Source organism: Castor canadensis, chromosome X (assembly GCF_047511655.1).
Source record: "Castor canadensis chromosome X, mCasCan1.hap1v2, whole genome shotgun sequence".
NCBI classification, from domain to species: Eukaryota; Metazoa; Chordata; class Mammalia; order Rodentia; family Castoridae; genus Castor; species Castor canadensis.
Genome location: NC_133405.1, coordinates 22,808,578 through 22,833,333, shown reverse-complemented (window position 1 = coordinate 22,833,333; position 24,756 = coordinate 22,808,578). Strand labels below are relative to the sequence as shown.

The following is a 24,756-nucleotide window of genomic DNA, read 5'->3' as shown; positions in this document are numbered from 1 at the left end:
CAACTTTCTTCTGGCCAATAGAAACTCCATGCCTGCATTTTGATGGTTAGAATGCCTGCTGTGTATGATTACCTATCTTCAGCAGCTTCAAAGAGAAAGACATAAACTGAATTCTGAAGAGACCAAAGACCTCTGGTATATGTCTGTATACTGAACTGGTTTTAGTGTTGAGAGTGTCAGACTCACAGAAACACAGACAACACATCAAAGGCTAAAGTTAGATTATCAAGAAACGCCCAAGTGGGAATCACATTCAATATAGTAAAGAAAGGAGCAAAGAGCAAGGGAGATTTGTATGACATAGCTGATACCAGACGGGGACCCAGCCTCTTCCCTGGCTCTTGTCACTGCTACAGACAGGTGAGTAATACTTTACTGTGCCATAACCTCTGATCTAAACTCTCTTCACCTCGATTTTCTATCAGCCCAACTGTGGAAGGGTGATCAATGCAGACAAGTTCTAGATTAGTGTTTTTGAAGCATTTAGAAATCTGACAGAATAAAGTATTATATAAGTTACATTTACATTTGTTTTCTCTTTTTTCCATTTTTTAAAACTTTCTGCAGCAAAACTTTAATTTCCTTTTTTAAAATTTTATTTTATCGATTTTACATCTATACATTTGTTTTCTTAAAGGACAAAAGTGATTCTTCTTTCATTCCTGTGCCGTCTGTTGGAGATAACCAAGTTTAAGGGACAGAGAACATTGTAATAAAAAATCCATGCATCACATTGTCACGAAACCATTGATGTCCATCTTGAAAAGGATAAAATAAACAAGACTGGTTTCATGTTATACCAAAGGTACAAGATGGAAATGAATAATAATGCATCTTACAATATGCATTAGGGATTCTGAGGTATGGGAGAAAACCGTAAGCATGATCTCAGAATTTTTAGTTTTCTTTTACTAAAATATGTGTTTCTTGTGTTACTAACTTCAATCTTATAGGAATAATAAATTTAATGCAATGTATGTTATCTACATAACTCAAAAATACTGAAAGTATTTGGAAATAAATTTATAAAATACAACACTGAACCAAATCAAAACCTAAATTTCATATGTGTTATTAATTAGGATTGATATACTAGAACATGAATAGCTGTTAAGTGAACTCCTGTGTGAATATGGATTCATAAAAAAGACATAACCAAGGAATTTACACACTTTATTAAAAAGAATAAAAAATAAACACAAAAGTAGTATACTAAAATGGTTTACATAAATGCACACTTCTAAACACAAACACTATAGCACTATAACTTGGAAAAAAACAAAGAAAGTCAAAGCATCTGCAGTTGAGGGAATGGGCTATTGCATTTTGGAGGTAAAATACTATGGGAATAGTTTTATTCATAAAATATTTTAATTATCTAAATATAGAATTGTTGCACAGGGCTAATCATTTTCTTATTGTAGGTATTTTTAAATTTCCATTTTTCTGCCCAAGATACTTGCTTCCATTTTATATATTCCAGATTATTATCAGATGAAAGCATAAAGTTAACCATTACAAAAGAGTACATTTAAGAGTAGCCTTTCAAAAAAAATCTTAATTTACAGCTGAATCTCATGGTCTATGCTTTTAGTCCCAGCTACTTGGGAGGCTGAGGTGGGAGGATCAGATTGCTTGAGCCCAGGAGTTCAAGACTAGCCTGGGCAACACAGTGAGACACCTTCTTAAAAAATTTTAAATGACTATAATTTTGGAACACAGGCTCATTTTCTAATAATTAAAGAAAGAACCATAAGAAGAAAAGGAAACTTATTTTGAAAAGCACATGCCAAGGGTCTAATTATGACATGTGATGGTCGCATCATTCCCTCAAATGCCAGACAAAAGACATAGCAACAAAATAATTTGGTTTCCATCATTAACAAATAGCATCCGTATACAGAAATAAAGCTTTGGAATCATGCAGTTCTATGACAGATACATCTTTAGGTTGCACGTTTGGGAGGAAAAAAGCATACTGAATAATTGAGCTATAGGTCTTATAACAGAGGCATTTTTAAAAAAAGTAATGGGATACAGAGGATGACTAGTGAGGATTCCTTTAGTATCTGGGAAGTGGTAATTTATTTTGGAGTGATAAATTTTTTCTTTTAGGTATACCATAATTGAGGACAGTTTTTATATAAACAACATTTCCCTGGGATGATTCAGTTTTTGAGTATTAATGACTAATTTTCTGATGAATTAAGTCCTAATAGGGGTCATTTTTTGGCCTCATTTTATATGCATTTGTTATATTTCATTCCCTAACTTGTTTTTACTGATTTAAACATATCCACTGTGTTTTAGCTGTAAAATGCGTGATCCAGTGGCTGTCGGGAAAAATGCCACAAATTCACTGGATATCTTTTGTGAGAATTCTAGGGTCTTTCCTACTATTTTATAGATGATTCTTCCTAACTGAAAATGTTATCTCAGCGGTAGAGCACTGGCTTATCTAGTGTGAGGCCCTGGGTTCCATCCCCAGCAACACACACACACGCGCACACACACACGCACGCACACGCACACAATCTCATATCTCTATTGACCTTATGAAAATATATTTTTGTGGCTTATAGATTCACAAGGAAATATCAGCACGAGGACATGGGTTAAATTGGAAAGTTATGTTGCTAATAAGACTGAAGTTGGGAGTTCTTAACTACAAAAAGAACAAAGACTTATTTTTTACATCAGTGGAAATGCTGGTCAGATTGTCAGGCTGTTGTATGATTGACTAAGTGATTATGAACTGAGAGGGGAAAACAAAAGAAATTTCTAGCCAACTGGCCCTGAGCTGTTGGATAACTGTAAGGCTTGGATTGCTTTCTGGCTTTGGCTATTTTTCTCTCTCTTTTTCTTTTGTGGTGCTGGGGCTGGAGCCTCACACATGCTCTACTATAGCCCCAGCGTTATTTTTGTGTCTCTGCGAGAGCTAGCAAAATGTGTAGCAATGTCTCATTACCAACTCAGGCAGCCGCAGGATGGGCTCTTCTCTAGGGCAAGCGCTACATGCCTCAGGGTGTGAAGGATTCAAAGTACCCACAGTGATCCATCCTTTAACCTTTCTAACTCAGACCCTTCCTAGGCCCCACTGCCTGGTGCAAAACCAAAGTTCCATGGCTATCTGTAAGTGAGGAGGCATTAAACTGGCAGAGATGGTCAGATTGAAACATTCTCTTCCAGTTCCTTTGTTACATAAGATTTTGGCTGGTTTTATTCTGCTTAGTTACAACTAAACATTGGGAGGCTGAAGTGACACAGTGAAGAACTTTGCAATCTGGCAAAGGCAGGTCAGAAATCGGTGTCCACTGACCAGGTACAATGTAAATAAAGCCATTTCTAAAGCTAGTGCCAGGAGCATGTTTTCCTATGTGGAAGGGAATGAATTGCCCTGTACCAGCCATACTTAACTGACAAATGCGATCTTTTAATGGTTGCCACTTTGTTTTGGGGGCTTCTGGATCTTAAAGGAGGAATAGAGATCAACTTGCACAATTTGATTGCCACCTAAATACATATAATTTGATACACACAGTAACTGATGTAGATAGCAATAATTTTCTGTGAAGGATGGAATCTGATTTGATCATGATGAGAACACCGATCTGGCAATAAAGGGTATTTTACTGTTTGCAAGCATTGAAAAATAAACCTCTGTTCAGAAACCTACCCAGGTGTGTTGTGGGGTATGTGTGTGTGTTTGTGTTACAGTGGGGATTAATTTAAAATGCAAACAGTCATTGCTAGTGGTCTTGCTAGAAGAAGTACTTCTACTCTTGTTGAGTGTTGTTAACTAAAGTTAGCCTGTCACCTGTCAGCAGCCTTCTCTTTTGGTGTGAGCTGTAGCAAACTAGAAAGCCTCCACAAACAGCAAGGCAACATTATGCTTTAGTAAGGTCTTAGAGCCCCAAACCCCTCCTTCTCAAAGCCCTAGGAACCACTCTCTCTTTCTAACTTCTCCACTATTATCACAGACTTCCTACATTTTAAAAAAGCTCCAAGGATTGCTTTCATGGACTATGTACATAAGTGCAAAAAAGGTGTGTCTCACACATTCGCACCCTAACTGAGACAATCAGGTAACTGCAGCATACATCTCTTAAACACTGTTGAAGGGAAATTCCACAGTATCTTTATGTATGGTTTCACAAATATCTGTTCATTTCAGAACGTTTTAGTAATGCTTTAATCCTCATGTGTAATTTTGCACGTGTAATTCCAGAAAACAATTTTTTATAGCTACAGATATACCACATAAAGAGGTAATTTTGTATAAAGTTATGAAAAAGGGTCAGGCTAATATAGTGTATAAGCAATGAGTGTATTTAATTCTAAAATACTGTGGAATAACCCTGTCCACACAACAAATTCTATAAACTATAAAGCTGACTCTAGAATCCATGTTGTAAACTTTCTGACCAAAAAAGTCACACAAGGACACAAATTCAGCTTTCACACGGGAACTAGGGATTTAAAAAAAATTACCTGTTTTCTGAGTTTTGAGCTGTATCTTCTATACACTCATATTGTCACAAACCATGTACAGTTTACCGATATAATTTTCACACACACACACACACACACACACACACACACAAATGTCTAAAGGTAGCCATGTTGTAGTTTTGTTGCCAAAGCAACAACTAAATATAATTAGTTGACAATTACTATTTGTGTATAAAGTTAAATTTGTTCTTAAACAGTGAATTGTAGACAGTAGTTATGGACTGTAATCTGTATCTTGCATACTTTGCTGTCAGTTTAGAACCTATCTAGGTGGTCCAAATACATGTAGTAAAAACTTAATCTAACTCTCCTTCAAAATTAAATTCATTAGTTACTTAGAAATATAAAAAAGTAATAAAATAAAAACCTTAAAAACTAACAATAAGAAAAATGAAAACATGGCACCAATTAGTGAGTTGGTGCTTAGAATCTATAATTGTAGTTATATTTACAGTTTGATTAGGCTATCAACTAAGCTTGCAAAAAAAAGTTATAGTCTTTCAACATGCTATTTATTGTCTTATCTTCAACAGGCACTGGTACAATTAGGCCACTATCTTACTAAACCTATTAATCAGAATTGGGAAATCAGATTTCCCTCATAAATTTTACTTACTTCTGTTTCAATGTATGTGAAATATACAAGATATAAAGAATGAGAGGTGCAGTTTCGAATCATTCTGTGCACCACAGTCAACCCTACAGTCTGTAAGATCTCAGAAAACTTGTGGCTGAGCTTTACCTAAGAGCATCCTCATTGATACTCTCCAAAGAGGGGGGAAAAGAACCCAATCACACTTCAAAAGTAGCTCATGAGCCTTCTCTCTTATTTCACAACACATAATGTAAGTGCTGTTCCTGATCCAGACATCACCCTGCTTACTGGTCATACTATTAAAAACTGCTTCTAGCTGTAAAGATTCATTTTATTTGGGTCCTGCTGATAGCAGAGGGGGTACTGACTTTTTCCCAAACTGGAAAGCAGGTGAGCTGAGGCCTCCCATTAGTGGACACAGCCTAGTGATCTAGGACAACACTTATGGCAAGATCAAAGTGCTTTAGCCGTTCAGAAACGGATGAAGATTAATGGAGATGGCTTTCATGAAAAGTGAATTGAAACACAACAGCTGGTTGTGGAGTCATGCTCCAATTGCGAAAGGAAATACTGTATTTAAATAGAAATTTTATGAATCCATTTATTTTAATTTAATTTTAATCCCTCTCTAAAATATACTTATGTTATGGTCACATAGTGCTTTTTTGTAAAAAAATGAAACTACTTAAAAGATCACTTCTAAATTTTTTCTGTATATATGAACTGTTTAATCAAATTTCAGCACTCTTGCATATTTTTTGCAAAAGGCTAAGAATATGGAGAAAATCATTAATTTTGGATAAATAAAAATAGAGGCCCTTGTAAAATACAAAGATTATAAAATGTTAACTAAGAATCACAAGTGGTTAGAATTTTTTTATTTACAATTCATCCAGTAAATTTTTGTTTAGAGTCACTGATTAGTTTTGTGACTTGTCTTTTTAACTGGAATTTTATAGTCTAATGACTTACCACTCTTATCTTTCCTTGAATAAAGGTGACTTGAATAGCCATTGCACAACTAGCTTAAAGAGTGCTATCTTAAAACTGCATTTTCCTCAAAACTCTTGAATTTGATCAAAACTTTAGGGCTTTGAGCTTGCTTTCTTTAAATTCATTTATATAGCAACTTCTAAAAGGCCAACAATATAGAAAACTGTGGCACCAAAAATATAACTACCCTGAATATCCCTCACTGAATCATCTCTTTAAAACAAGTCATTACTAATGTCTTACAGTGTTTACAGCAACATGAAAACAGCTGTACTCTAGGTTTATTGTCTATGTACATGTTTGCCAAAAGTTTAAAAAGTTAAATGAGATAGTATGTTGCATCAAAATATCAAACTGCACAAAAATTCATTTTGCACCAAAAATCCTTCCCATCTCTATTAAGAAATACATACAGACTACCTCAGGTGCATCCCTCCTGGATTCATGTGATCAGATCTCCCCATCTAGAGGCACTGGCACAGTCTATGCAAAACCCAGTTCCATACACAAGGCATTTCAAAAAGGCATACTGTACTTTCTTCTCAAACAATATTAAGATTTTAGGAAACAGAAATTAAGAACTTCCAAAAGTCTGCAGTTAAAAGGACTACTCTTGATCTCTAACTCGAGGCAACATAGTTAACAGAGGACAGTGGTTCAAGACAAAGTAAGACTGTTAGAAATCACTGTTGACCAGGATATGCCTTGATAACTAGGATCAATAGGATACCAACCACCAGAGGTAATTCTGCTTTTGTATTCTAAGCCAAACCAATCTGCTTTGAAGTGCAGTCTCAAACGTTCTGCAGCACAATGTAAAACATAGGAACAAGTGAATCCCACAAAGGTTAGGTAGCCTTGAGCAAGTCACCTGCCCAGGTCTCAGTTTTATCCGCTGTGAAAAGCCTTTGCCAACTCGATTATTCAGCAATGCAAACCTACCTGCTGGTTTAAGGTATCCTAAAGATTTTCTTATGAAGAAGAGCAACAACTCTCTCTCTCTCTCTCTCTCTCTCTCTCTCTCTATATATATATATATATATATATAATTTGATGGTTTTATGTTTCCCAGTGGGAGAACATATATTTAATAGAAAATAGTAAATCTATCTAAGTTGCTGAAAAATATCTTATTTCCACCACTGCATAATAATGGTAACATTAATAACTTGAGTAGAGTGGAGGAGGTATGCTATATGCCACAGGAAACGATTAATTGCTATTTTACACATGTAAGATTATTTTATAAGTATTAGCAATGAGAATTCAGCTCATGTCTGTGGAATATAGCTACTGTATATGAACTGAATGGTGCTAAAATCACTCTATTATAGGTTTGAAACTCATAAAGGTAAGTGCATCCAAACAAGCAATAAAAGAAGTTTGCCTAAGAGGCAAAAGACTGATGATAAAGTTTGGGCAGGGAAACGTTTGTGATATATCATAGACACTTGCTTCTTTGTTGAAGTGTTTAACAAAATTGGAAACTCAGATAAACCAAAGACAAAGACAACTGTAAAAATCTTTCCTAGTTCTTTTGCATAAATCAAAGAATAATTTGCAGTGCCTCCCTGCACCTTATCCCTGCCATTTCTCCAAACCTGTACTCAGGCTCTCTCAGTGATCAACAGAGAAGATCGACCATTTGGAGAGGAAGGGAGACTCATTTGGAACCAATTCTCTTTCACCCTGACTGACTTTTGCTAGATTGCATCTTGCTTATTATTCAAAGAGTAGTCTAAAGAGCATGAGCCATTTGCATTTGGAAAATGGCACTTGTGCAAAAGGTTACATTGCAATGGCTTTACACACTTTCTGCTACTATATAAAAACTGTCTTCATGTCCACATCTCTCTGTTTGATTTATAACCTGTAATTAGCATACCTTTAAGTCACAAAGTACCAGTTTCTCAGCTAAAGATGACAAATGGCTCAATTTTAGACACTCAACCTATAAGATAGGATTCTCGGGACACAAAAACATGTCATGGGTACTTTACGTAATTTTTTAGTATAAATGCTGAGAAACTCATTAAAGGTGAATACTCATTTTTCAAGTTATTTAAGAGGAGTGATTAGAGGTTAATGTTTTAAGAAGTTCCCTATTTTGTGTAGGCAATTGTTTTTCCCTTGCCAAAAATTTAGTAACTTTATTGAACTAGGCAAGATCAGATCTGAAAGCAAGATTATACACATGCATGTTTATGACTAGGTTTTGTGCACACTCAAAAAATGAGGCCTTTGAAATGTATGCTCCAAGAAACCTCCAGAAATATTCTAAAGAGAGCATCTTAACATGAACCTGCCATGTTTTTCAAGCACATGTACTTCTGTTCTCCACTATTAACATTTTAATTGAACTCAAACACCACAATATACAGCAAAACACTATAGTATGTAAAAACTAAACACAACCTAAGCTAATACAATACAACAGTGGAGAAAATGGTACTGAATATATTTGTTACGTTTGAAATTGATCCAGTAGACTATTCTGTAAACAACAGAGTAAGGTAACATTTCAAGAACACATAAGCATTTATCCACCGAGAATGTATAGCAAGCTCACAGTACACTGTGGAAATTCATTTAGTGGAATGGTTATTGGAAAACCAGAAAATTTTATCCTGTGTTCTATCTGATAATTCATATAAGATGGATCTAATAATTCACATAAATCACAAACTTTTATGACTGTGTTCTATCTGATAATTTTTATGATGGATAAGTCATAGTTATTAGTTTTGTATTTGTGTTTTAACATCTCCATTGATTTTTAATGCTTTATTTTCATTCAGATTTGCTGGCTGGTATATTTGCTTTGTTTAGTATACTGACTGCACCATGCTAATTGTGTTGGTAGAAGAGGACATACGAGAATATAGAGAAAGGCCATATGGAGGTTCTCATGGAAAAATTCCGATACTCCATAACTCTGCTGTTCAGAATTTCAACTGAAATGGAAAAAAAAGAGAATGAGTGAGGCATGTTGAAGGGTTATTGACCAGGAGTCAGGAGACTGTTCTTATTCCAGTTCTATGAGTAAACTATGCCAAGATATTTCCCACTCTGAATTTCTGATTCTACATCTGTGAAAACAGGGGCTGTTGCAAATGATCACTAAAAAGCCATATAGCTATAGCAGTGATGGGAAGTTCCCATTGGGGGCTAGCGTGGAGACTGCCCGTGTTAACAAAGATGCACTCCGTTGTATAAGGTGTTATCTACATGGTGCCAAACACTTTGCTGGTCCATCCAGTCTTCAATGGTATATACTGAGAAAATGTGTTTGATACCAAATGCTTGGAAAATGCCAATATCAAATAAACTTTCCCCCTTTTATCTGAATGCTTTACAGCCATGCAGAAATAGCCTAAGTGAGGTGTGTGTGTATATGTGTGTGTGTGTGTGTGTACATATATATATGTGTGTGTGTATACATAACACACACACACACACACACACAATTTTGACTTTTGGCGACATTTTCAACACCCATTGCATGTCGAAGTGATTACCTTCTACCAAATATCTTTACATTTTCTAATGGGGTCAACCAAAAAAAATGGATCTTCCCAAACATGTTTTGTGGAAAGGTTAATTATATTTGACAACTTTTATTGACCTTGATGTCAACAGCCTGTGAGAACTGAGCAAGTGTTGGCAAAGCTTACATTCTCATGTTTGGTGTTTTTTCCATGTTGCCACTATTCCAAATGACACCCCTGAGAGCTGTTGCAATCCATAGCTCCCTTCAGTTATTCCATGTACTCAAAGATATCTTTTAAAAACATTTCCTTGTGATGGAGAAGAGCTATTTATTTACTGCACCATTGACCACGGGCTCGGTCTAAACATTGTTCTGGACCTGTGTGTCCTCAGCAGCAGAGAAGGATTAGTGTGTTGCTGGGGAACTAGTCCAGCAGGGAACACATCTGCCACCTCCTTCAACCAAATGACACACTGCAGGTGGAAGAACTTCAAACTTTCCTTGACTGACCAATGTAATTCCAAGTTGGTACACTTGTTAAGTCCCTAGAATTAAACCTAGGATTCTTAAATGGCTTCAAAAATCACATGGTCCACGTGAATGATTGCTCAAGTTAAGTGCATGCTACTGTGGGCTCTGACCAGGCAAAGGAGATCAAGGGTAAAGGGGGAAAAAAATCTAAGAACAATTTAAAAACAAAATATGATTCAAAGGAAAATTATGATTAAATTACTAAATTATGTCACTCAAATTCGAAGCAGCTGGAGCAACTCTGCTTGACTGTTGTGGAAAGCAGCACAATGAAACATACTGTAAAAGCACGATTTTCTATAATGTAATAGGAGAAGCATAACACTGTCTTTAAGATAACCTTGTCAGTCAAATCTTTGTTTTTACATCAATAAAAGTGGAGCTATAAAAATGTTAAAGAATTAAAATTCAAAAGTGATCCATGCCTTTGGCTAACAAATTATACCCCTTTAAAAACAGGAAAACATTTCTGAGTTTATAAGCTCATTGGGAAAATACAGTACCAGTTGTCATTTCTATGTAAGAAAATTTCATATTTGCTCTCACATTTCCATTTGGAGAATTTAGAATGTGTAAATCAAGCTCTAAGTTGCAAGCAATGTTTCTTAATGAAAATATTTACCAAAACCTTTAGCAAATACAATTCAGTAAATAAAAGATTTACCCTACAAATACTAATTATATTAATACTTAAAGAAACTTACTGTTCTACTGGTAACTTCTACATCTGTGAAACAAACATGCTGCTATTCAGTTCATCTATTGATAATTGGGGTATCTATAGTAGTAAAAAAGATTTTAGATTAAAATCGTTTTCTTGAGAGAATTCTTATTTTTTTTCCACTGGTGGGCATGGGAATCAATAACCATAATCAATTTCACAGAAAAGTTTAGGCATATCAACCATTTCCACTAACAATTAATTTTGCAAAGCACAGATTAGCATGTGGTTTGTTCCCCAATGAATTAATGTGCTGTGTGCCTCATGGTTATCATGTAGTAATTTAAACAGCAGTGCAGTGTGTAGGTGTGGTTAGCGCTGAAATGAGGCAGAACTCACATAACATTATTCAGTAACTACTGTGTGTATTGCCTTACAATTTCTAGGCTTGCCCCAAACTTTTCATTTTCCTGTGACTATGCCTGAAAATACTCTGCTTGAAAAATCAAAGCCACACAAACACATCTAACGTCTGTATGAAAAGGGATTTCTGATGGAATCCGTGGGTAAAGATAAGGACAGTTGTGTTGGAAAGGAATGTCATATTTTGCTTTCTTTCCAGTGGATCTGAAAGTAAAAGGGATGACTATACTAAGTCAACATTCAAACACAATAACTAGGGCTGACAGAGTGGCTCAAGTGGTAGAGTGCCTGCCTAGAAAGCGTGAGGCCCTGAGTCCAAACCCCAATACCACCAAAAAACCCCACAAACATAATACCCAAAGATGGCAGTAAAATAAAATAAATTCTCTTGACCAATAAGGAAGCACTTAAGAAATATTTAGTATAGAATATACATTTGAGGATTGGCGTGGTAATATAATAACAAGAGTGTCATTTGATTACCAATTAAAAATGAATAAAATGCCACTGATTAACCTTGGGATGAATAGTAAATCACACACAGTACCCTAGAATATATATAAAAAATAAAACTGTCAAACGTGACGACTGCTCAAGAAACACATGAGTATATGGATCACTGTCCTTCACTAATCCAAAAAGCATGCACTGTGCCTTAGCAACACACTGCAGTTATGTAGGTCTGAACAGGTGAAATAAATGACCAAACCTGATTGCCTGTAGTTGTTGCAGCGAAGGGGATGCTGGTGGCAGGTGTTGTTGCTGCAGACACAGTGGTAGGCGTAGCACCGTGCATCATGGGCACTTTCAGTCGGAAACCACGGAAGCCACACACAGGAGTGGAGCATTTACGCAATCAGGACATATGCGATGGAATGGGGCGTGGTAGGTATCACAGCAACAAGCCATGTGACATCATCATGATGGATACACCAGAGCACAACATGCAGTCACAGTCCGTGCAAAGCAACACAGCATGGAAGGGGGGGAAATTTAAAAAGAGAAAAGGGGAAAGCCAATTATAGTTACCATTAAGGAAAACAGAACCATTTTCAACATCTTGTAAGTTTTCGAGCAGAATGACACTGTAGTCAACTCAAGGCCAATTTTTCAGAAAGGGGTTATAAATGAGTACATGCAAAAAAAAAAATCCAACATTACCAGGGCTGACGCTGGTTAAGCAGACAAATAACTGGGTTGCACACTCAAAAGGGGATTAGGGAATTGTCAACTGGTGATTGGGTTCCCTGACTTATGGATGTGAGTGCTGCCACCAGATTTGCAGGTGCAAAAGGGCAGTTTTATGGATACTTACCTGATCTGCAAGACAAAAAGAATAGCGATTTGATTGGTGGCATGTGGTAGGAGAGCAGACACGAAGACTACAGGGGACTATGTGTGCAGGTTTTGAAGTACACCGCTGCCAAGCTTCTTGGAAGTTTGGCTATTCTCAAATACATGGAATACTTCCTAGTAAATCTTGTCTTCACAGCAAATACTAGGGCTACAATGACTGGCAGCTGCAAAATCTCTTTCAGAATGTTTTTCTTTGCCTTTTCTAGTTTCTATTTCATTTCAAAAGCTTTTGGATGCTTTTCTCATTCCCAGCTTATTTGAGAAAGCCAACCAGTGAATTAATGTGGGAACTGCAAACATACATTATATAATAATTCATCATTTCTGCATCAATTGAATTCAGATTTTCTAAAAGGCTACTGAGGAAGTTAATGGCCAGAAGGAGAAAAATGGAACACATGCAATGTCATAGAAACCAAAAACATACACCAAATGGTGATTAACAGGAACTCCATCATTACCCCCTCTGCCCATCTCTGGTTACCTTGTACCTATCGCCATCCCCTATGTTTTTCACATGCCAATGCTAAAAACACTATTGTTTCCCCCTTTGGGAGTGCAGCAACTGGGCAGGAAGCAGCAGCATTAAGGCATGCAGTTACATTCCTAAGCAGAGCTCTGAAAAGGAAAAAACAAGGAAGCATCCCCAAGAAACAGACCACAAAATGTGAACACAGAGACATGTTTCTCAGACTTGCAGAAGTCTGTTCTACTGATATGCATAGAATGTTCCTGTTAGTATCAACAAAAACGCTGTTAATTCCTACAGGGAACAGCTAATCCCTCAATAACAGAGGCCTCACCCCCATTGCCAGGGTTCAGATCTTGTGTTCATGAGAGCTGCTTCTATGTGGTCATCATTTTGACCTTTTGTTTCATCTCAGTAAGCCTGTTAGTGTCTTTTGGGTTCTGTAACTACTCTCTTCCACCAATGGGGTGGAGGTCAAGCTGTTGCAAATCCTTCAAAAGGATGAAAGGAACTGAGTTGATATGAGATGGTGGGGGAAGATAGAGTAGGATTGTTTCTGCCTGTGCTGAACAAAGCTATTTTCTCCTGATCTGTTCCCAGTTCCCATGAGCTGTGAACTCCCCAGTTGCTTTCTCATTTTCTTTAGTATTAGTAATATACAAAATGGCTTAAAGATGGTTACCATATTGTGGTGCTAAATAATGGATCTGTGTGTAACTGGTTATTAAAAACCACGTAACACCCAAAGAGTGACTTTGCAATGACCCTGTTGCCTAGTTTCTGTGCAGATGGTGCTTCATCCTAGAACACTATAGAATTCATCATAGAACATTGCAAGAAGTCTCTAGCTTTGCTTAGGTCATAAGGCTAAGATTTGGTGGGAGAAATTGTTCAGCTGTACTTTATAAGTTGAACATTTGAAATATTTTATACTATAAAATAATAGATATAAAGTTAAGAATAAAATTGCCCAGTTTCGGATATACCCAAAGGAATGTGACACAGGTTACTCCAGAGGCACCTGCACACCCATGTTTATTGCAGCGCTATTCACAATAGTCAAGCTATGGAAACAGCCAAGATGCCCCACTACTGACGAATGGATTAAGAAAACGTGGTGTTTATACACAATTGAATATTAATCAGCCATGAAGAAGAATGAAATCTTATCATTCGAAAGTAAATGGATGGAACTGGAGACCATCACTCTGAGTGAGGTTAGCCAGGCTCAGAAGACCAAAAATCGTATGTTCTCCCTCATATGCAGACTTTAGATCTAGGGCAAATGCAGCAGTGTTGTTGGACTTGGGTCACACGCTAAGGGGAGAGCACACACAGGAGGAATGGGGATAGGTAGAAAACCCAAAACTTGAAAGTGTTTGATGTCCCCACTGCAGAGGAGCTAATACAAAAACCTTAAAACAACAGACAGCAATATGGGAAGGTGACCGGGAAGTAGTGAAGAGGTCAGGTAGAAATGAATCAATTCGGGTTGTAACACATTTGTACATGGAAGTAATGCTAGGAATCTCTCTGTATAGCTATCCTTATTTCAACTGGAAAAACACTTTGTCTTTCTTATGCTTATGTCTTGTCTTCAACAAAATTAGAGATAAGGGCAGAATAGGTTCTGCCTGGAAGCGAGGGGGGGAGGAGGGGAGAGGGTGGGGGAGAGGGGCAGGGGGAAGAAATGACCCAAACAATGTATGTACATGTGAATAAATGAATAAAAATGTTTTAAAAATTGCCCACTTTCACTATGTACAGAAAAAAATTTAAATACTTCATTTGCTATTTTTAGGGTAGAAACACAGAAATGGTAGGGTTAGTATTTGGTCACAGTGGCAACCAACTAGGATATGAAAAGGTAGGATTATTTTGATTCCACGAAGACATAGAACATAAAGCACCATATTCAACTTTGAATACCCAGCAAATGTCCAGTCACACCATTCAGTCATTCATCTCTTTCATAGTCACAGCAGAAAAACACATTTTTCAGATTAGAAAAAGTTGAGAATTTTTGTACAAAACCTACCAAAACTTGAAGCGGGTGCCATGCACAGTATTGGCCCTGTACACCATGCAGAAAAGCATGGAAGGTAAAGAAAAGAGATTTCATTATTAAGGTTTTACAGACAGAAGTGATTTTTAACCAGAAAGATATTTTTTTCTTTGCAATATCAATTAATCAGCACATGCAAACTCAGTAATCTCCCATGCTTATAATTACAGATTAGCTTTGTGATCACAGAACCAGGTAATCAAAGTAATTCTCAGATTTTTACGTAAAAGATGAGCTTTTATTTTCTTTAAAGGAATTGCTTCCCATGAATTACATATTTATTCTGGGCAAACACAATGTAAATAATTTTTATAATGAAAGGACAATTTAAATTTATTATACATATTCTTTTAGAAATATGCTCCAGGACCTGGTATTTGGTGTCCACTGTTCTATTTAGAGCATTAATCTATTAATGCCTTCTCCACCACCTCACTGACCTTGAGGATTTGACTATAAACATAGAGAAATAGGCTCTCCATTTCTTAATGGGGGTGCTCAGCCACATGGGTGTTTAAATTTTGCTATTAATTAAGGAGGATGTGATTTTTCAGACATTTTTGCTCATAAATCTGGATTTTTTATTGATCCAAAAAAGAAATTTAACTTCTAAATACTGTAACAATCAGATTAAGAAAATGAAGAAACAATGTGAATTTTTTCACCTTCAACCTCTTTGGCTATACTTCTGGGCTACTGAATTCATTCTAGAGCTATAAGACAAACTGGAAGTAGCCAAAGAGGAGAGATATAATGTGCATGTAAATTACCACTATTATTTAAATTTTTTAAAAATCCAGAAATGAAGTCACTTCAACTCACCCTTTTACTTTGTAGACATTATATATGTTCTCTTAGGTTTGGGGAGAAAGTCTTACTCATTAGTTATGAGTGGTTACATTTTACAAGTGACATAAACATGTGTGAAAGAATTTCATTTTCCTCCTCAGAAACTATTATTCCCTTGTGGTGAGTAACTGAAGACTGTTCTTTCCATGGCTCCCTTCAAAATTAATTAACTGCTCAATTTACTAATTAACCAATGTTTTTTCCCAAGTCTGAGTACAATACTAGGTCTTCAGCATGCTTGTATAATTAATGAGGTTTTCAAAGCAGATATTCTTTTTATTTAATATTAGTTTCTAAATGCATCATTTAGGATTCTGGCCAAGAAAATCTACTCTACTCACAGTGGTTAGTATTCTCAATTTATTCTTATGACATTATATGGTCATTCTTAAAGTACTGAACCACAGGAAGAAAATCATTTCATGTTGTATATGGTATTTATTTGAACAAAATTCTGGTTTAAATTTTTCTATTCAATTTGGTGCAAAGCTGTTACACTATTAATTACAGATGAATGGAGGAGGCAACAAAATATGCAGCAAAATATCAGAAACTATAATAAACTGCTACTTTTTTATATTAATTGGTTCAAGAATTAGAGGCTAAAAATACTTATATATACTATATTGTATCACGCTATACTTCCTATCAGTTTCAGGGTAGTTTTTTAATAACTATCTTTGGTTTTTCACAGTTAATGGACTACAGAATTTTGCAATGCTAAGCTAGGATTTGTTTGTTTGTTTGTTGACAGCAGGCTATTGTCTGCAAAAGCCTAAGATTCAAGGAAATAGCTGAGATCAAACCAAATGAGTCCATCATAAGAAGTAAAAATAAGGACTACTAAAAAGAAAAATGTTAATATTTTCTTCTAGTTTGATTTCACACCATTAATTTTCAAAATTGTAGAACAACAAGTTGTTCCAGACACTTGCAGATCAAGCACAATTGCTTTGTTTATTCCTAATCAAACTACATGCAGAAGGCCCTCCTGTAAAAGCCCTTTGGAAGCTGCTTCCTGCTTCACGTCTACATTCACGCCACTAAACTTGCAGTGCCCAGTGCTGTGTTCTTACCTGTCGGAATAAATGCCGGCTGAGGGAACTGCATGTTAGCCAGAGCCTGTTGGCAGTGGAAAACACTGGGATTAAAGACCGGAGGGACACCATTGGTCTTTTCATGGGCCGATCTCTTTGGTATCAGTTGAAGTGCACCAGGCTGTAGGGCCTATGGAGGAGGGATGGATTAATTACTAGTTCGGGAAAAAGCTTAAAAACATACTCAAATCAAGCAAGTGTAAGGGACAGTCCAGGAATCCTCCATAAGGGTACCCACTGAGCAAGACATTCAATAAGCAATGGTCAGTCAGTGAGGTGGCCCACTGCAGAAGTTAAGTGCTTCACTGGAAAAATAGTTCAAAACAGAAAATAAAAATACAAGAATTAAAAAAGCCTTTCAACTTCACTAAATTAAGATCCCATTTGGACACGACGTGGCAGAGAAACAAACCATCATTTACAATGAACTTCTCAGGGATGCTCATCTCTTAATGTACAACATGAGATTAGAAGAAGCAACAGGTATAGCAGGAAAAGAGATTTCTGCCAGTTAAAATTCCAGTATGGATGTAGAAGATAAATGGTTTATGGGTGACAAAAAAGATGTTTGTAGTCTCATAAAACAAAACTTGATTTATACAAAGACTTAAGGCTCAAATCTAGAAGATATACAATTATATATCTCCTAACACACATGTAAGTTCAAATCTGGAAAATATACAACTGTGTATCTTCTAACAACATGTAAGGAAAAAGCAAATGAATTATTCCTCTCTATCGCCTACCTCATCCAGGTGCCACATATCCAGTTAAGCAAAATGCATGCAATTCTCATTTGCAGAGGCTTGGTGTGCATTTTAGTATGTGCGATTTGCTTTGTTAAATCCCCATGAGGTTTAATTCTAAAACCTATCAGCATTTTAAACCCTTCTTTCATGACTACTGTCATTTCAAAATCCTTCTGTGCTTATAATACTCAAACCTGCCCCAAGATTAGATTTGTTGGAGAAGTTGAACATTATTTTCCTCTCAGCAAATTGTGCCATTACTTTAAAAACGTGTCCCAGCAACAACAATGAGGTGTGCTCCAAATTCTTAAGGAGACAGGAACACTTGTGCTGAATAACCAGCCTTCCATGTGCCAAAAAGGGCATGTCATGACCTCCTTATTCCCATGGATAACAAAGGCCTAAAGATACCTCTATTCTCTTTGGGAAACTCTGCTGTCCATGCACACGGTGTGACATGTCTGCTTTTTATTAGTTTCTTTATGTCGCCAAAAAAGTCAGATGAAAATAAACCAAGTAGCTTTAAAGATACGTAATTTCCAAATTTATTTGAGAGGACCAGATGACAAAGGTCCGGCTAAAATCTCAAACGTGAAATGTCATTTATCATTTTAAATGCCCTTTCTCACCACTGAGGAAATGGATTCACTGAAGATTTTAACAGAGTATGACAGGAAACTATAGTTCTGATTTTTTAAAAAACATTTCCCTTGGACTGGTGAAGTGGATCAAGTGGTAGAGCACCTGCCTAAAAAGTGTGAGGTTCTGGGTTCAAACCCAATACCCCACTCCCCGCCAAAAATTGAAATGATACTGGGTCATTTAAAAAAGATCTCCCTTATGGGAAAGTCAGGAGTATGGTATGATCATCAGAACCAAAGTTGAATTGACTAGCTAGCTACAAATTAGGGCAAGGCCCAGATGGACATTTGTCTGGTAGATCCTCGTAAGGCAGTACTGCTTTATTTTTTTAAACTGATCATGTCTATCTTGATAGGTTTGTGCCCAGCTCTGATTGGATTGTGACCAATATTATTAAAAATTGCTGACCAGGGCCTCAGCAGCCTCATCACAAACTCTCTACCTTGCCAAAGAGATATGAGACTGTGGATGAAATAATTATCAACCTTTTTAAAAAATTTAACACGTAAGCAGCTCGTGGCCAAGTCAACACGAGCTAGAATAAAAATGCCTTTTACAAAGCATTTCTATTCTGAATCCTTAAAATATAAAAATGACTAAACTTCTTTATGAAACTCTCTTTTATTTAGTCTTCAACCTCTTTCCTATAGGCCAATTTGATCTTACCTCCCCATACTTAGTTAATAAGAGGAGTTATATGTTGATATTCACAAGTTCCAATTGAGAACATATCATATAATATTTAGCTCTCTAAATGGAAATTTTATGCTGATATATAGCGTACTCATTCTACCAAACACGCCCAAATAATCAGAAATGGGCAGACACATGTGAAAAGACCCATACCTGAGCATAGGTACAGGTACGTAATGGTGCAAACCAAGCATTCTTTGTTCTTTGTACAGCCCATGTGTATGTGTGTTCCATTTTAAGGGGACGACTGCATTCTAGAAATTCCTTCCATAGGCTCCTGCACTTTCTGAATTCCATGCAACCAACCTAAGCAGTCAAAAAGATGAAGGCTTAGCCGTAGCTATCTGGGAAGCTAAGTGAGAAGGAAGATACTTGCACCTCAGACTTAGGAACCAGCCTGGTCCACCTAGTGAGAGCTGTTCTCTTACAAAATTAAAGGCTTAAATTCTGCATTCAACATTCTGAATACTCTGCTATTTTCATAGCTTAAAAGTCACCCATCCAGACAAAAAAAAAAAAAACCTTTGGCTAAGTCTTTTTTAACATTCACTAACAGGTTATGTTGTCCAGATCAAGTCAGAAAGCAAATTTGTTGTCCTTTGGTACTCAGATCCTTCACGAAGTAATGGGCTCAGTTCTGAAAGAAGATTGTGAAAGTACAGGTAGTACACAAAAATGCTTCTGTGTCCTCGAAATCACAGTCTGTGAGGAAAAGCTGGAGAAGTTTGGGGTATCTGGCTTAGAGAGGAGACATAGAGGTCTCTCTCCTATGGCACAGGGGCTGACTTGTTCTGTGAAGGTTCCGTTGCAGCATATAAATATCACCTCAGTATGAGGAAAGCCTGCTCAGAAGGGATGTGTGAAAAGAGATGCAGCTCTCCCATGAAAAGGCAAGGTCTCCATCATGGAAGTCTGACTAATACATGTTATATGAGGAGATTCAGCTCACACTACATTTTCTGGGCTTCAGGATTACATAGGTGCTTTTTCCAGAGCCAGGTAACATGAGATTTTCTCAGAGTTTTATCCCTTAAGGGTTGTTGTACCCTAAGACATGAAGAAAGTTCTAGATAGCAAAAGAAATAAGCAGTAAACAGCACATCAAAGTAATTCACAGTTGTGACACACTAGAGTGATCCTAATTCCTATGTCTCAACCTGTCACAACAGTGTTGCACAAATATTTCTCCTACTTTTTACCTTCCAATGTTATTAAGCAGGACTAACTTCAAAAAACACGACTTGCTAGGGCAACTCAAAAGCTCTCTTCTCCCAGTCAAGTTGAAATCTCATTCCCCGACCCTAGCCAAAGCAGGCTGTCCACTTGGTTCTCCCCTTTGCCAATACCACGCCTGCAGAAAGGAAAGGTAACCTTGCCCTTAGGAAATTCAAGCCTGTTTAGTCCCCCATGTTTCAAGGGCTGCATTTTCCGGCATTAAGGACGTGAGTAGCAAAGTGTTCGTGAAGATGGCTCACAGAGAACAGAGGCAACTTTCTGCCTTTCCTGCCTATTAGGGGTAGTTTAACTATAAAAAGCTCTCAAAATAATTTACTGCTTAAATCACATAATTTACCAGTTCTCGGAAAATGGGAGAAAGAGTACAGCTGGTTAAAATCATTAGTAAAGCTTTTAAACAATTATCTTGAGAAAATTTTAGTAAATAACGCAGAGTAAATAGATTCTCTCTTTTCTGGCTTGTAACCTTGACCGTTCATATGAAAGTTCACTCCCGACTAGCCAACATTATGGGTACAGAAGATAGGACAAATTGAGGAATATGCTAATCATTTACCCAGAAAAGGACAGCCTGCCACCCTGGCCCGCACTTACCATCGCGGTGGCGGCTGAATGGTTCATCTGGTGGTGAGCTGCCTTGAGTTTGGCTTGCAAGTGCGCAGGAGGATGAAAGTATTTGCATTTCTCCCGGGAGCACCGACCTTTAATGTAATCCATGCAGACCGTCACGGTATTATCACTCACTTCAATCATGGAAACATCTGTAGGGTGAGCGTAGCGGCAATCATTCTCCCCACGGGTACAATTTCCACGCTGAAATTCACGGCAAACCTTGAAGAAAAAAACAAAACACGCACATACTTCACAATGATGACTGCAAAGTGACTGGCTTTTATTTACTTCGTGAGAGCAATCATACACATCTTGTCATTTAGGAAAATTCTAGAAAGATTGAAGGATGATACAAAACTACATTCACTACAAGATACAAACATAGGCAATTTCTATTTTCTATTCCAAGGACAAAGCTTCCATATTTTGCCAAGTGTGCTTGGTTTCCTTACATTGATATAAAAGTATTTAAAAGCATTATTGAAAACCAATTTTAAACCTCCAGTTATACACAACCTCAAGTATAATTAGTTCTTTTTAAGGCCGTGAGATGAGCCTTTATCACAAGGCAAAGCACTGGTGATTTTACAGAACTAAAGTTTTGAAGTGTGGTTGAGTTACATATGCAATCAGATTCCATCACGATACAACACCAGCATTTAATGGGCTGCCAGTGAGCTGAGTTTCTAAGAAATCAATTAATTGACAGAGGCCAACAGGAGAGGGGGACCAGGAACTAGAGAAAAGGTTAATTCGAGAAGAATTAATTTAGAAGGTAACACACACACACAGGAAATTAATGTGAGTCAACTCCCTGTATAGCTATCCATATCTCAACTAGCAAAAACCCCTGTTCCTTCCTATTATTGCTTATGCTCTCTCTTCAACAAAAGTAGAGATAAGGGCAAAATAGTTTCTGCCTGGTAGTGAGGGGATAGGGAGGGAGAGGGAGGGGACCGGCGGGGGGGGGGGAGCCGGGAGGAAGTGGGGAGAAATGACCCAAACATTGTATGCACATATGAAAAAAAGAAAAATAAAAAAAATTAAGAAAAAAGAAATCGACTAGTTATTCATTTCAATGTACACAGAATGACAAGGGAAAACTGAGGGAACTTCAATAAATCAAAAGGCTGTTTGAAATTTCTTTTGGATTCTTTAGGTATCTTGGGATATTTATTATGTAGTATGTCATTCCTAAAATGGAGGAAAAGGTTTAGGCACCATGAGATCATTTACATACCACATTCACATAGTTCTACATTCTGCCATCGTAGGGAGTTATAGTCCGTTTTTTTCAGGTTATTATTCTAGCAAGTAGACCCATTAACAGATACAGTGATCCCATTCTGTACAGTTGGAGGCTGAGTACAGGCAGCATTCCCACCCAGAAACCCTAAGCGACAGTAAATCTGTGGCTACATACACTTAAAACATTGTTTGACCTATTGTACAACCGAGTCTATGCACTTCCTACCAAGGTCTAACTACAGTAACATGTTGAACATTTTTATGCTAAAAAACTCAGGCCTGTTTATTTGAAATATTCAGCACTGAAAATAGTACTTTCTGTGTAAGGTTAATATCCATCTTATAGGTATTTACATATTTCTTCACAATTACCTCCAGTTTATCCGAACGCATTGGTTTGGGGCCAGTAACTCCTGGCAATGGGAGAGGTGGATTTCCAGATATCAGAACAGGTGTATTTGGTAAAAGTTCGGCAGGAAACAGGCCCATTCCAGGATGAGGTATGTAAGGACTGAAAGCCATGGCAGGATTAGCTGCAAGTGATGGATTCATAGGAAAAGAAGTCTGTATGTTTAAAAGAGAAAAAAATAAAACAGTGTTAGAGGTAAACAGAGTCCCCCTATTATCACACAAGAAGGATTCTTGAAGAGATATCAGAATTTTCTTAGTCATTTCGAAATGTATCGTTGTTTCTTCTGATAGATTTATTTGGAGTCACTTTTAAAATAACAAACCTCTTTAAGTGACAATTTTATTGGTAAGCTGATAAAACAAGCTACATGATTTTAACTTTCTTGAATTAGCCAAATTAAATCTCATCCCTATATTTTCTCTAGCACTTCCCTTTTTCACCTAAAAGCCACATCACCAGTGACAGCATATAGGTGGACAATCTCTCTTGTCTCCTCATACAGGCATGGCCTTTGCATGTGGACCTCGGGTATTCCTGAAAGCCCCCACCTCCCCATCTGTAATGCGGGGCTCTGAGGCTGCCTGTCCCACCCATACTACCAAACACTGGCCTTGCAGTTTTCTTGGCTCACGACGTTCATGGAAGGCAAGAAGGAGTTGATGAAGGAAAGGGTAGAAAAGTGAGGACTTTAACAACTTCTTACCAGCTACCTAAAATGATACTGGCATGGTCACGAGATTTTAGTATTTTTTAAACTAGAGGTCTTGTTTCACAAACGAACTGGACTTGTCCAGCCTTGTCTTTATCTAGAGTCCAGAGGATACTCAGAGTTCAAAAGGAGGCCCTAGAAATGCTAGAAGGATCCCTGTTGGGCAAGAAGAGATAAGATAACAGGATTATATGGTACACAATCTAGAGCAAAACTTTTAAAGAAAAGCTTAGAAATGCAAAGAGCTGTTACTGGTTTATCTATCTTTAAAAATCCTAGATTCAAAGACTTTGATATGTGCACTGCCTTTATTATCTGTAACCACGATTAATCATTTTACTGTGCTGTTTTTCAGTTTGTTCCACAGGCAAGCATCTTTTCTTCGTCATGCGGTTATCATTTCTTTGATAGTTCTCTTGTCTCCCCTATAGTACTGAATGACTTGTAGATATAATCCCTGATAAATTTTAAAAAGAAATTTTGACAGTTTAATGAATGAATAATACATCTGATTAAATGTGGTATATGCCTAAAAGTGAGTCAACAGAGTAGTTATTGTGTAACTGCTGGTGTCTCACTGTGTATTACTAATCTCATGTGTTCTTTCTTGCTTTCTTTTTATTTCTTTCACTAGAAAAATCACGAATGTAATGCATTGCCAAGCTATGTCCACACTTGCCAAATCACATTAGTAAGAACTGCTTTAAATACAGGGAGAAGAGGAAGCGGTGGAGTCTGGATGGGGCAATAAATACTACTCTTCACACTGACTTGAAATTTTCACCAGCACAGATTCTCCAAGAAGCCAAAATTGGCTTAGATGAAAGTGATCCCCCATTAGCAATCTCTCTTAGGTGAATTTATCAAATTAGCTAATTGATATGGTAGGGAAGACACATAGAACCTTGCCCCAATGAACTGGCAAGACTCAGGAGGGCGAGTCAAAAAGACACAGTTGCCAAGAGCTTAAGAGGAAAAGGCAATACCAGGTGCCAGGAAAGATGGAGGAGTCTTCAGGAAAGGGTCATTAAGGTTTGAGGTCTAATAGCCAAGCGCTTACCCAGCTCAAATAGGTCTTGCAATGTAAAAGGCTACAGAACCTGTCAAAGTTCTCATCAAATGAGATGTGGAAACCCCAGGAATCAGCTGATGTGACATTATTTTATTTAATAAGAAGGAAAGCTCTTGGAAACAGCTACCCGGCATGCTTCAGCAACAAAGCAGACTTTACTATCTCAATGATTCACTGTCATGTCAAAATCAGCAAGAACCTTTGATGCTAAAAACTCCATATTTGAACCACACAACAGTCTCGTTTGTTTTAGATTTTGTTTACTCTTGGACTTATGTGGCAAGTTTCTCATTAAAGTCACGGTTTCATTCTCCTGGATACTTTTTGCTTTTGTCTTTTATA

General features: G+C 37.2%; 1 protein-coding gene across 9 annotated transcripts in view; it reads right to left on the bottom strand.

Moving 5' to 3' along the window:
* Window positions 1-1,156: 1,156 nt before the first annotated feature.
* Mbnl3 (muscleblind like splicing regulator 3) overlaps window positions 1,157-24,756 on the bottom strand; it is a 108,688-nt gene continuing 85,088 nt past the window's right edge. For 6 of the 9 annotated variants that reach the window (XM_074063585.1, XM_074063579.1, XM_074063578.1 and 3 more), the window contains 7 exons: window positions 22,594-22,785; window positions 20,956-21,192; window positions 17,021-17,171; window positions 15,069-15,104; window positions 11,915-12,009; window positions 10,826-10,899; window positions 1,157-9,054 (listed from right to left, as the gene is read on the bottom strand). In XM_074063585.1, coding sequence (XP_073919686.1) covers window positions 10,843-10,899; window positions 11,915-12,009; window positions 15,069-15,104; window positions 17,021-17,171; window positions 20,956-21,192; window positions 22,594-22,785 — 768 coding nt within the window. In that variant the 3' untranslated portion in view covers window positions 1,157-9,054; window positions 10,826-10,842. The remainder of the gene's footprint in view (window positions 9,055-10,825; window positions 10,900-11,914; window positions 12,010-15,068; window positions 15,105-17,020; window positions 17,172-20,955; window positions 21,193-22,593; window positions 22,786-24,756) is intronic. The other 3 variants (XM_020152016.2, XM_074063580.1, XM_074063581.1) reach the window with 3 other exon arrangements.